This window comes from Phoca vitulina, unplaced genomic scaffold (genome assembly GCF_004348235.1).
Source record: "Phoca vitulina isolate PV1807 unplaced genomic scaffold, GSC_HSeal_1.0 scaffold37, whole genome shotgun sequence".
NCBI classification, from domain to species: domain Eukaryota; kingdom Metazoa; phylum Chordata; class Mammalia; order Carnivora; family Phocidae; genus Phoca; species Phoca vitulina.
This window is the reverse complement of record NW_022589740.1, coordinates 2482986-2494766: the sequence shown is the minus strand read 5'-3', so window position 1 is coordinate 2494766 and position 11781 is coordinate 2482986. Positions and strand designations below refer to the sequence as shown.

Genomic DNA, 11781 nt, shown 5'->3' with positions numbered 1-11781 from the left:
GAGAGAGAGAGAGAGAGAGCACATGAGAGGGGGGAGGGTCAGAGGGAGAAGCAGACTCCCCGCTGAGCAGGGAGCCCGATGTGGGACTCGATCCTGGGACTCCAGGATCATGACCTGAGCCGAAGGCAGTCGCCTAACCAACTGAGCCACCCAGGCGCCCCATTGACATGTCCTTCTAAATCCAGGTCAGCCCTCCCTTGTCTTTCACCTCAAGCTGGAGGATCTAAGGTCATGGTCATGCAAGGAACTGCCTGCCTGACCGGCCTGTCATTCCTGAGCCCCCTGAGGACAGGGCCAGGTGTCCAGTGAGAAGTAGGAGTACGGCGGTCGTCCAACAGGAAAACGTTTTGCGAACCTTGGTATCTCTCATTGGAAAAGCTTTTCGTGCCATCTAAAGCAGACCTGCTCAAACTTGTTTGACCACAACATACAGTAAAATATACTTTAAATAATGATTCCCACAGGTGTATACCCACACCTGTGTCTCAGAGAAGTGACACAGGTTCCAGGAAGCAGACATCATCCTTAACAAAAGCAGTGTGCTTGGATTTTTCTCTTCAGTTCTCTTTCATTAAGGAAAGAATCGATTACAGCCTTAATATGAACCATGCATTCAGACGTCCTCTGTTCTAATCGTCTTGTAAAATGCTAGCCACAGAGTCCAGAATTTTGCATCCCACTAATTGACAAACACTGATTCCAGGCACGGGAATGTCCCCGAGTTATGTCTTCAGGAACTGTTTGAAGCATTGAACAACTCCAATATCTAAGCAGGCTGATGGTACAGCAGTTTTTAGACAAAAGTGTAGAATGAGGATCTCTAGGTTTGTGGATTTTAGAATAAAGTTGAAGTTGTTCTAGACTGACTGTCTTGTGGTTTAGAGACTGTTGGCTGTGGAGATGTTCTGTTTGGGGAGCATGCTTGTCAGAACGCCTTCCCAGGACTCTGGAAGCTTCCCAGGGAATGGGTTCCAAGAGACCTTCAAGGTGACCTGGGGGAGTGGATAAAGGCGAGGACATGAGTTTGTTGGTCCTTCTGGGTACCTAGAACCATACTTTCAGAAGTAAGCCCTCACGTGCTACCTTCTGAGGGGGGCAAGGGAATAGCGGAGTCACTTAAAGGGTCAACTAGGACACTCTATTGGTCGGTTAGCCCAAAAGAAATGCCAGGTTTGGCTTTCTTGGACCATCTTTCTGTGCCTGGGGGTCATAGCCCACTGCATGACTGCCCCCTGATGGTCACCAACTCTGCCATGTTGGGGCTGACCTGAGTTCACACCTGGTTCTTGAGCTATCTCCAAGAGACCCTTCACCTAAACCTCTTACCTCTGTGTTCCTCAATTTTAATATTGGCCAGAAGGGACCAGAAGGAGTAAGGACCATGTATTCATCTCACGAGCTATCTTAGAGGCTCTGTGTGGGCTTCCATCCCCCGGTGTGAGGCTTCAGCAAGTCACTAGACAGATAAAGACACAGGACCAGAGAGGACTGGGTGACCCACTATCCTGTAGTAAATAACAGAGCAGAGCCAGAAGGGGCTCCCCCGCCAGCTTATCTATTCCCTGGTTCCCCCGGATAATGGGTGCCCGCAGCGCCACCTTCTGGCCGCACTGGGCACCGCACCACAAGTCCTGGGTAGAGCCGGTGTCCCAGGGACTAAATAAAGTCCAACATGTCTTGTTTTCTCCCCATCTCCGCAGGGTGTGTGGGCAGAGGGGCCTCTCTTTCTTTAGCTGTCCCGGGTCATATCGTTACAAGCAGGGCCTTCGCAGGTCAAAGTGGGTGGGCCTCCAGGCAGTGGGCATGCTGGTCGATGCCTTCCTTTGAGCCCTGATGGCCAAGAGAGGGGGATGGCGCCCTCCTGCCGCACGCACTGCTGTTCCCACTCAGCCCACAGCTGCCACCGCGTCCTCTCACGTTCATTCCTCTCCCGCTCCATCCTGTGTCCCACCTCGAGGGAGCAAACCAGCCGACCCTGGCTCCAGACCCTGGCTCGACCTGCTTCTCTGCTCCCTTTGTCCCAAAGCCCCCTCCCAGGCCTCCCCCCTTTGAACGCCCTCCAGCTGTCTGGTAGCTCTCCCTGTCACCCCTGCCTCTCCCATTGTCACTCCTCCTGCCGCTGCATTTCACAGGGCCGGTCGCCCAACTGTCTGGCCTACTGTCTTCCTCCTCTGGGGCCACCCACTCCCTGCTGAAGCCTCCCCAGGCTGCCAGGTCTGTCTGCAGGCCCACAGGACCGGGATGGCAGAAGACCGGGGCTCCAGCCCTGCGCTCTTTTCCAGTCTCTGCTTCTAGACGTCACCCAGCCCCATTGCTCTACCTATAGCCCATTGCTTGCCGAGCCCTGTTCCTAGTAGGGCCTTAGGAAGTGGCTTTTGGGTCTGAAATCCGAATCTTCCCATGATGGAAGAAGCATCTAGCCGGATGAGATCTTGGGCCTGGTTTTTCCTTCTCTCTTGTTCCACTTGTGATGTTTGTAAGTGAAGCCCTGGGACCAGGGACTTTTTATGTCCCGTGTAAATCAGGCAGCCCCTGCTCCCTGGGGGCCTGCTTGTGTGAGAGCCTTTCTGGGTGTGCGGAGGACAGGGCGGAGGGTTGGGGGGCCCTGGTGGGAGGGGAAGGGGGAGGGGCCCGGGCAGGCGAGGGACACCTGGCTGGGGATGGGGCGAGGCGCACCAGGTGCGGCGGGGGCGTGGGAGGGGGGCTCGGGCGGAGTTTAGGGCCCCAGGGCAGGTGCCCGCCCGCCCTGACGCCCGTCTCACCGCCCCCGCAGCGGCCTTCACCATGATCGGCACCTCCACGCACCTGTCCGACCAGTGCTCACAGTTCGCCATCCCGTCCTTCTGCCACTTCGTGTTCCCGCTGTGCGACGCGCGCTCCCGGGCGCCCAAGCCCCGCGAGCTGTGCCGGGACGAGTGCGAGGTGCTGGAGAGCGACCTGTGCCGCCAGGAGTACCGCATCGCGCGCTCCAACCCGCTCATCCTCATGCGGCTGCAGCTGCCCAAGTGCGAGGCGCTGCCCCTGCCCGAGAGCCCGGACGCGGCCAACTGCATGCGCATCGGCATCCCCGCCGAGAGGCTGGGCCGCTGTGAGTCCCTCCTGGCCGCGGCCGCGTCTGTTCCAGCCCCGTGGGGCGGCCGCGGGGGCTTTGGGGTCCTCCCGCTGCGGGCGCGCAGCCGCTGGGCACCTGCTGTCTTAGGGACTGGCGTGAGTCCCCACGTCGGTGGGCTTCAGACTCCGCTCCTCTAAGGTGGGCGGCAGCTACGTGCCCGCTGCAAAAGGCCGTTAGCAGCGTGAGCAGAGGCAGGGCCAGCTTCCACGCTTGCCCTGGGATCCCTGAGCATCTCTCCTCTCTGACGAGGTCAGGGTTGCTGCCCCTTGAAGGGGAACGCGGGGCGGGGGGGGCACCCAGGGAAGAGACCGGCTTTCTCCCAGGCTCGGGACTCTCTCCACTTCTCTGGTGAGGCTGGGGCTTCTCAGAGCCCACAGACCTCCTTACTGGGGCAGTCAGAGCCTGGCCTCTGGGCTCCTGGCTCGCGTCCGGATCCTGGCTGCAGGGCCCACTCCAGGTGGCCTTGGACACGTTGCTTAAATACCAGTTTCCTCATACTGCACGGGGATAATAACTGCCAACCTCAGAAGATGGAATGTAGATTAAATGAGTTTATCTTTAGAAGGTGCTCAGAATGGTGCCCACTCATGGTAAGCTCCACAAAACTGCTGTTGAACACACTTGCGCCCCGGGTCTGGCTCCGAGAGGGGCCTGGGATTCCGCCGTGGGTCGCGGAGATGCACGTGGTACCCTCCCTGGGCAGCAAGCGGGTGTCTGAGGTCGTGGGTTGACCTCCTCGTTCTGCAGCGGAGGTCCTCGCGGGCCCCAGAGGTGCTTTCACGATCGTGGTATAACTTCGGCTGGGTTTTCTTCCCCACTTGTGTCCCCGGATGCCCCCACGGCCCGCAAACCTAACTGGTGGGCTCGGGGCTGCATGAAGTCATTCCTTTTAAATGCTGCTTTTCTTGGAAGTCAAATCGTTTGGTCTTCTGGAGATTCCAGTTTGGGTACGTGCAGGCAAAGTGGTGGTGGTGTTCCTTTCTGGAAGAGTTGGAGAGGGGTGCTCTGGGACCCCCCTCCCCAGGAGGGCTGCTTCCCCTTCACGGTCGGGCCCCCTCACGCATCTTTCTCTCGCAGACCATCAGTGCTACAACGGCTCGGGCACGGATTACAGAGGGACAGCGAGCACCACCAAGTCGGGGCACCAGTGCCAGCCGTGGGCCCTGCAGCTGCCCCACAGCCACCAGCTGACCAGCGCAGACTTCCCCGAGCTCGGAGGGGGGCATGCCTACTGCCGCAACCCCGGAGGGCAGATGGAGGGCCCCTGGTGCTTCACGCAGAATAAAAACGTACGCATGGAACTGTGTGACGTACCCTCTTGTAGTATGTATTCTCTCTCTCTCTTTTTTTTTTAAAGCATTAACTGTTGCGTGCGCTGTGTGATGGCTCGGGGCCCCAGGGTGCTGCGGCTCGGGCGCCTCCCCCGTTACTGGTTTTAAGTAAAGCCGATTCCTGTTCTAGAAGTACTACCTGGTCATTACGGGACGTTTTAAATTAGAGAAAAGTCTGAGGAGTCATGTGCATCTCACCCCAAATTCCACGCGGTGGAGACTGCTGTTTAGGTTTTGGGGCCCCTCCGTCAGCCCTTTTCCTGTGTGTGGTCCTGGGATGGTCACTCAGGCATCTGGTTTCTCCATCAACATTGTCCCGTAACGTTTCCCAGTGTTGGTGAATGTGCTTCCTGCCGCGGCCACAGCCCTCGGCCTGGCACCTGGCACTGGGGACATGACACCTCCAGCCCTCCCTTGCCTCCTGCTGCACCAGCTTGCACGGGTGGACGAGGCAGAGCGAGGAAGAGCAGCACTTCAGTCTTGTAACCAGTTTCCCTGCAAAGTCTTTGTTAAATTACGAACGGGAGCAGAGAGTGCAATTAAGGGTTGCAAACTTTACAAGCGTTCCTATTTCTATATGGGGACCATTTACCTTTCGCCAGTTCCCGCTGGCCTGGGTCCCCGAGAGAAGGTTGGCTGCCTTCTGAGTCTTACATTTTGGACCCTGGAGGGAGTGGGTTGCTGGAACAGTACCGAGAACAGATGGATGAGGAGAGATTAAGGGTGAAGCAAAGCCAGGCTCGCCGTCCCCCCGCCAACCTCCTCCTGGTGGCCCCGGGCCGGGCGAGCCTCCACCTGCGGATGTGAGCTGTGGAAACTGGCACCCCTTACCTCGTGGGAGTAGAATTGGCAGTTCCAAATTTGCCGCTCCTCTCAACTCCGCACAGATCTTAACACGGATCTTTAAGAATGTGTGTTCACTGCAGGACTAAATTTTAAGAATGAGAATGTCCGGAGATTATCATAAAGCTACTTCATGGAATGCTACAGTTTTCTAAAAAAATTTCCTGCAAGGAAGGATGTCCATGATGACCTGTTAGGGAAAGGATGTGGTGGGGGAATAGCTGTGTTATCCCTGCTTGCTTTTCCTCCCTCCAGCCCCCTCTGTCTGCATCCCCCCTCCCTTCCCTTCTCTGTCTCTTTCTTTGTAAAGGAAATGTGTGTGCCTGTGTGTGGGAGCTCACATAGGCACCTACCTGTTATGGAGGAAGTTTTGGAACGATACACACCAAACTTAGCAGTGATTTCCCATGGCCTACAGAAATGTTAAAATAGAATATGCTTTCACAATGAGCAGTTATTACCTTTGTAATTAAAAATAAATCTGAACATTAAAAATACGTATGCTAGTTGATCTGGCAGTTCTAGGAATATCTTATATTGCAAAAAACTTTGCGCTTCGAGGGCAGAAATGCTAAGCATTTGTATTGCGGGCTCGCTTTTAGCAGCTAGGTAAGAAGCAGGCTGATTGCTCCCAGCAGGGGTCAGATGATGACCGAGACACATCCATAAGGGGCATTGCATGCGGCTCCCGGGGAATGCCTGGAGCTGTCTCTTCCTTGTGGGACCTTGTCTCAGATGTATTCTTCTGCAACAAAACCAGCAGTCGGGAAATATGGAGGCTATGATTGCATTTAAAAGGAATTCTATTTAAAATTCTATTCTAAAGAACTCTGTGAAACTATTGCTTCTGTACGTCAAGATAGCTGAAGGTTGTTTATTTCGTGCTCACCTTAAACTGGACATAGAAAATCGGGTGAACACCAGCCTATTAACAGTGGTATAGTCCTTGGTAAATGGGCCATTAGGCATGGTCACCGTGCTATAATGTTGCAGTTGTTAATAAGCGTGGTATCTGTTGGTGATTTTGAAAAGATAAAGATAAAATAAATGGTTGCACAGATGTTTGGACGGTGCTCAGATCTCTGACCTGGACCTGAGGGGCATGGAATCTCCCCAGAGAAATGACCCAGAGCCTCCACTGCCCCTGAGGCTTCTAGAACATCTGCCTCGAGGGTGGGGCCGGGGGGTTCTATGGTGTTATGTGATTTCATCTGCAGCGGGGTGCGGGGGGGTGGCGTGGGGCTGTTGGATCAGACAGGCAGACACTGGGTTTGGGACAGTGCTGCAGCCCAGCGTGCCCCCTCTGCCTGTCTGGGAGTCCTGTAGAGGGAGACGGAGAATTGCCTCTTACTGTGAAAATCGTAAAGCTATCTAGAAGCTTCAATCTGGACATCTTACCGCCGCATTTCCTCGCACGCTTATGGCCCTGGGGCATATAACTGCCTTGGGTCAAACTCACTGGCTACCAGTGGTCTTTTAAATCAAATGCATTTTGAATTAGTATCTTAAATGAGTATGTGTTCATTATACACAAAATGTGGAAAAACCTAAAATGTTGCAGGAAGGGTCCTTTCTCATCCCAGTACCTTGGTTATTATTACTGTAAGAGCCTTAGCGTTGGTGGGTTTTTTGAGCCGTGTGTTCCGATTGATTCCTTGGGGGCGGTTTTGGATTGTGTCTCCCAAATGTGTAGTGGGAGGTGTGTTTTTCAGTATGTTACCCTTTCTTAGGTTTGGCGTGCCATTTCGCCCCTTTGTGCAACTCATGGGACCGTCCCCTTGTGCTTGAACATTGCAGTTGGGGGAGGGAGTGGACTGGTGGAGAACTTGGAGTTGGAAGGGGGGATGGTTTTTAAAACATTGTGAACCTTGCTGTTCACAGGTCCCCAGCACAGCAGCAGGATGGGAATTCTGTACATATTGGTTCCGAGCATCGCGATTCCCTTGGTCATCGCGTGCCTTTTCTTCCTGGTCTGCATGTGCCGGAACAAGCAGAAGGCCTCTGCGTCCACACCTCAGCGGCGGCAGCTGATGGCCTCGCCCAGCCAGGATGTGGAAATGCCTCTCATCACCCAGCACAAGCAGGTCTCCGGCACCTCCAGACGAAGCCCCGGCCTGGAGATCTCTTGCCCCCGCCCACCCCTGCATTCGAGTTCTTGACTTACTCGATACACAACACATAACCATCTTGAACTGCCCTTTGTTTTCCCGCATCTTCTCTAAGACATGTCAGGACATTGTGTCCTTAGGAAGGAAGTGGTAGGCGTGTTGGAATCCCCCGTCCCAGAGTCTAGGCTGCTCCCTCCACCCAGACCGGTGCAGTAGCCCGAAGGCGTCGTCCTGCGTCTGCAGGGCTGCCGCTCTCCCCACAGGAGAAGGGCTCGGGTTGGTCTACCGCGCGAGGGCCCGGCTGGCTCCTGTAGGGGATGGGGGCCTGTTTCCTGGTCAGTTTGCAGTTGGGTTGGTTTTGCTTTGCTTTGCTTTTCAGGGAAGGGAGGAGCTGCAGACTCAGAGTGGAGGTAGGATAGGCCACCCCCTCCCCCGCCCGAGAGCTCTTAGGACAGCGAGAACACCCCGAGATACGGCACAGGAGAGAGTCTGTCCCGGCCTGCTGGGCTTACGGGAAGGGGCATTTACATTACTTGCAAGCTTTGGGGGAAAATCAGTGCCGTTTGGGCTCTGAAGGGGATCTTCAAGGTGGTCAGGGGAGAGTGGACTCAGCTCTGTGGCCGGGAGTCGCTGTGTGTTAGCTGGGGGGTGTGGGGGTCGAGGGGGAGGAGATGCGGGACCCCCTGCGTCCGGGAGCCTCTGAGCAGGACCGGGCAGGACACACAGAAGAGGCGGGAAGTTTGGACTGATTTTACCCTGTGGTGCTTCTGTCACAATGTATCTCATCAAGAAGAAGCAGTGAGATGGGCCCACTGAGGAACAGCTGGGAAAAAGCCAGCCTAGGCTCCAAAAGTGGCAGAAATCGGGGGAAGCGCACGGCAGGGTTCAAGAGAAACACGGTGGTGGGGGACGCAGCTGGGAGAGTCCCGGGGAGCCTCCGGGACAGTGGAGCACAGCGTGGCTGTGTGTGTGTGTGTGTGTGTGTGTGTGCTTGAGTGTGAGCAGGCGTGCACTCACACCCTGCGATGGTGTCTCAGGAGTATTTGCGGGACATACTTTGCAGCCTGGTTGGGACCCGCTGAAGTTTCTCAGGCAGCCTCATGGTGTAGGAGCGTGTTTAAGAGCAGAGAGCGGGGTGCAGGGCAGGCTGAGCCTGGGGTGGGCAGGACTGGGGGTCCTCTGCGGGGCTGTGCTAGCGGGCGGCCCTGGGACTGCCCTCCGGGCTCGCCTCCCAGCTGCCCGGCTTGTCCTTCCCCTGCTGTGGGGACAGAAGTGTTTCACTGGGGCTTTTCTTCTTGGCAGGCCAAGCTCAAGGAGATCAGCTTGTCGTCAGTGAGGTTCATGGAGGAGCTCGGGGAGGACCGGTTTGGGAAGGTCTACAAAGGCCACCTGTTTGGCCCAGCCCCGGGGGAGCAGAGCCAGGCCGTGGCCATCAAGACACTGAAGGACAAAGCGGAGGGGCCACTGCGGGAGGAGTTCCGGCATGAGGCCATGCTGCGGGCCCGGCTGCAGCACCCCAACATCGTCTGCCTGCTGGGGGTGGTGACCAAGGAGCAGCCGCTCAGCATGGTGTTCAGCTACTGCTCGCACGGGGACCTCCACGAGTTCCTGGTCATGCGCTCGCCGCACTCGGACGTGGGCAGCACGGACGACGACCGCACGGTGAAGTCCGCCCTGGAGCCCCCCGACTTCGTGCATGTCGTGACGCAGATCGCCTCGGGCATGGAGTACCTGTCCAGCCACCACGTGGTCCACAAGGACCTGGCCACCCGCAACGTCCTCGTGTATGACAAGCTGAGCGTGAAGATCTCGGACCTGGGGCTGTTCCGCGAGGTGTACTCGGCCGACTACTACAAGCTGATGGGGAGCGCACTGCTGCCCATCCGCTGGATGTCCCCCGAGGCCATCACGTACGGCAAGTTCTCCGTGGACTCGGACATCTGGTCGTACGGCGTGGTCCTGTGGGAGGTCTTCAGCTACGGCCTGCAGCCCTACTGCGGCCACTCGAACCAGGACGTGGTGGACATGGTCCGCGGCCGGCAGGTGCTGCCCTGCCCGGACGACTGCCCCGCCTGGGCGTACGCCCTGATGATCGAGTGCTGGCACGAGGTCCCCAGCCGGCGGCCCCGCTTCAAGGACATCCACAGCAGGCTCCGGGCCTGGGGCAACCTGTCCACCTACAACAGCTCGGCGCAGACCTCGGGGGCCAGCAACGCCACGCAGACCAGCTCCCTGAGCACCAGCCCCGTCAGCAATGTCAGCAACGCCCGCTACGGGGGCCCCAAGCAGAAGGCCCAGCCCTTCCCGCAGCCCCCGTTCATCCCCATGAAAGGCCAGATCAGGCCCATGGTGCCCCCTCCCCAGCTCTACATCCCCGTCAACGGGTACCAGCCAGTGCCGGCCTACGGGGCCTACCTGCCCAGCTTCTACCCGGTCCAGATCCCCATGCAGATGGCCCCACAGCAGGTGCCTGCCCAGGTGGTCCCCAAGCCTGGCTCCCACCACAGCGGCAGCGGATCCACCAGCACGGGCTACGTCACCACCGCGCCCTCCAACACGTCCATGGCTGACAGGGCAGCCCTGCTCCCGGAGGCCACCGAGGACACGCACAACGCCCCGGAGGATGCGGCCCAGAGCCCCGTGCAGGAAGCGCAGGAGGAGGAGGACGGCTCTGTCCCGGAGACCGAGCTGCTGGGGGACAATGACACTCTGCAGATGGACGAGGCCGAGGTCCAGCTGGAAGCCTGAGGGGCACGGGGCCGCCGGGCACTCGGGGGAGGCTTGAGCCCCGGGCCCCGGGCTGGGGGCGCTGCTGTGCAGTCTCACTGTGCGACGTCTACTCCTCTGTGGTCCTCCGGCGCGCAGAGCTGCCGACCGGGCCACTGGTGCTTGGAGGGCCTGGGCAGGCGGGGGTGGGGGCCCAGCAGGATGCACGGAGACCCCCTACGCTGCCCGCATTTCCTGAGGGAGATGGGCAGTGAGCGGCGCCTGCGCTTTGCAGGAAAGTAGGTGGCATCTTCCCTCCACCTTGCGTCTGGATCGGCTGTGGGGCAACTTTGGGAAAACGGGCCTGCGGGGCAGCTTTGAGATTCCCGGCGGCTGGCCTGTTTGAGGATGGAGGAGACGTGCTCTCACCCTGCCGCCCCCGCCAGGGACAGTCTCCCCGCCGCCACCACCGCCCAGGATTCACGGGAACAGGATGCTGGCTCCCTCCAGGGTCCCGTGAGCACGGGGCTTCTGAGACGGGAGTTCTCTGTGCCTTCCGTGAAAATGTGCCTTAAAAGAAACCAATGCGATTTTGTATTTTTTTGTGAAATGATTTTAATTATCCTGCATGTGTATTTTGCCCCCTTTTCTGGAATTCAGGGGAAAGCGTTTCTTGGGGTTGGAATGTTAGGAGCACTGTTGTACAGAGCACAGTATTGGTATTTCGTTTCTTTAGAATCATGTACAGACCTGAAATGTAATTTATATGGTTGTGTATGCCATTTTCACTGAAGTATTGTGAGCTTAAGTAATTTAACTGTTTACGTTACCCACTTTGGGATGCCACCTGATTGTATTTTGGTTTGCTTGTGTTCGTACCACATGTAGGCGAGGTCCATTCATTTCAGAGCTGGTGGGAGAGAAGGCTCACAGGCCGCACACCGAGAGATCTCACTTGTAACTCCCATACCTGGTGTATCCAATAAAGTGAAACAGAACTTCGGGTCGGCTCTCTGCAGGGTGTGAGCACGTCAGGCAGCCGAGGTGCTGCGTGACCGAACAGCGACGGCGTGGGCTGCGTGCTTGCCGTGGGCTTGGGGGTCTCGTCCGGGACCCGCGACTCCGTCTGAGTGCGGATCCACACTGGCGGGCAAATGATGGAAACACGCCCCATTGCTTCTCTGTTAGGGTCTCAGAGGTGAATTCATTGCAGATGATGTGAAGTTGGTCTTTGGTTTTAACCTCCCTCCTCTGAGGTCCCAGGGCCCCTGACAGTTTCGGACCTGGAGCCCGGCCCTGGAGCAGGGCTGGGGGCAGAGGCCGTGAGCGCGAATGGGCCACCTTCACCACCCGCCCAGGGCCGCCTGTGTCTCTGCTCCCTTGGCACTTCATCTGAACCCCGGGTACCCCGGGGGCTGGGGCTCCCCTGCAACACAGCCTAAGCGGGGTGAGACCCCGAGGAGCTTCTGCCAGCAGCAGGGCCCCCAGCGCCAGCCGAGGGGTCTGCTGGTGCTGACTGGAGGGGGCCCACGGCACTGGGGCCGGCTCTGCTCCCGGGCAGGTCGTGGGGGGCGGCGGGGGCCGAGAGTGCACACATACAGGTGCCCGGCTGGTGCTGATGCTTCTGCGCTCAGGGTCCTGGGCGAACCACCCACGCCCAGCACTGACGATCCTGATCGTG

At 57.8% G+C, this 11781-nt stretch overlaps 1 protein-coding gene across 2 annotated transcripts in view; it reads left to right on the top strand.

Moving 5' to 3' along the window:
* ROR2 (receptor tyrosine kinase like orphan receptor 2) overlaps positions 1-11095 on the top strand; it is a 193176-nt gene extending 182081 nt beyond the window's left edge. Inside the window, exons 6-9 of one of the 2 annotated variants that reach the window (XM_032427537.1) lie at positions 2774-3088; positions 4190-4435; positions 7168-7370; positions 8697-11095. In XM_032427537.1, coding sequence (XP_032283428.1) covers positions 2774-3088; positions 4190-4435; positions 7168-7370; positions 8697-10142 — 2210 coding nt within the window. In that variant the 3' untranslated portion in view covers positions 10143-11095. The remainder of the gene's footprint in view (positions 1-2773; positions 3089-4189; positions 4436-7167; positions 7371-8696) is intronic. The other variant, XM_032427538.1, reaches the window with a different exon arrangement.
* Positions 11096-11781: the final 686 nt, after the last annotated feature.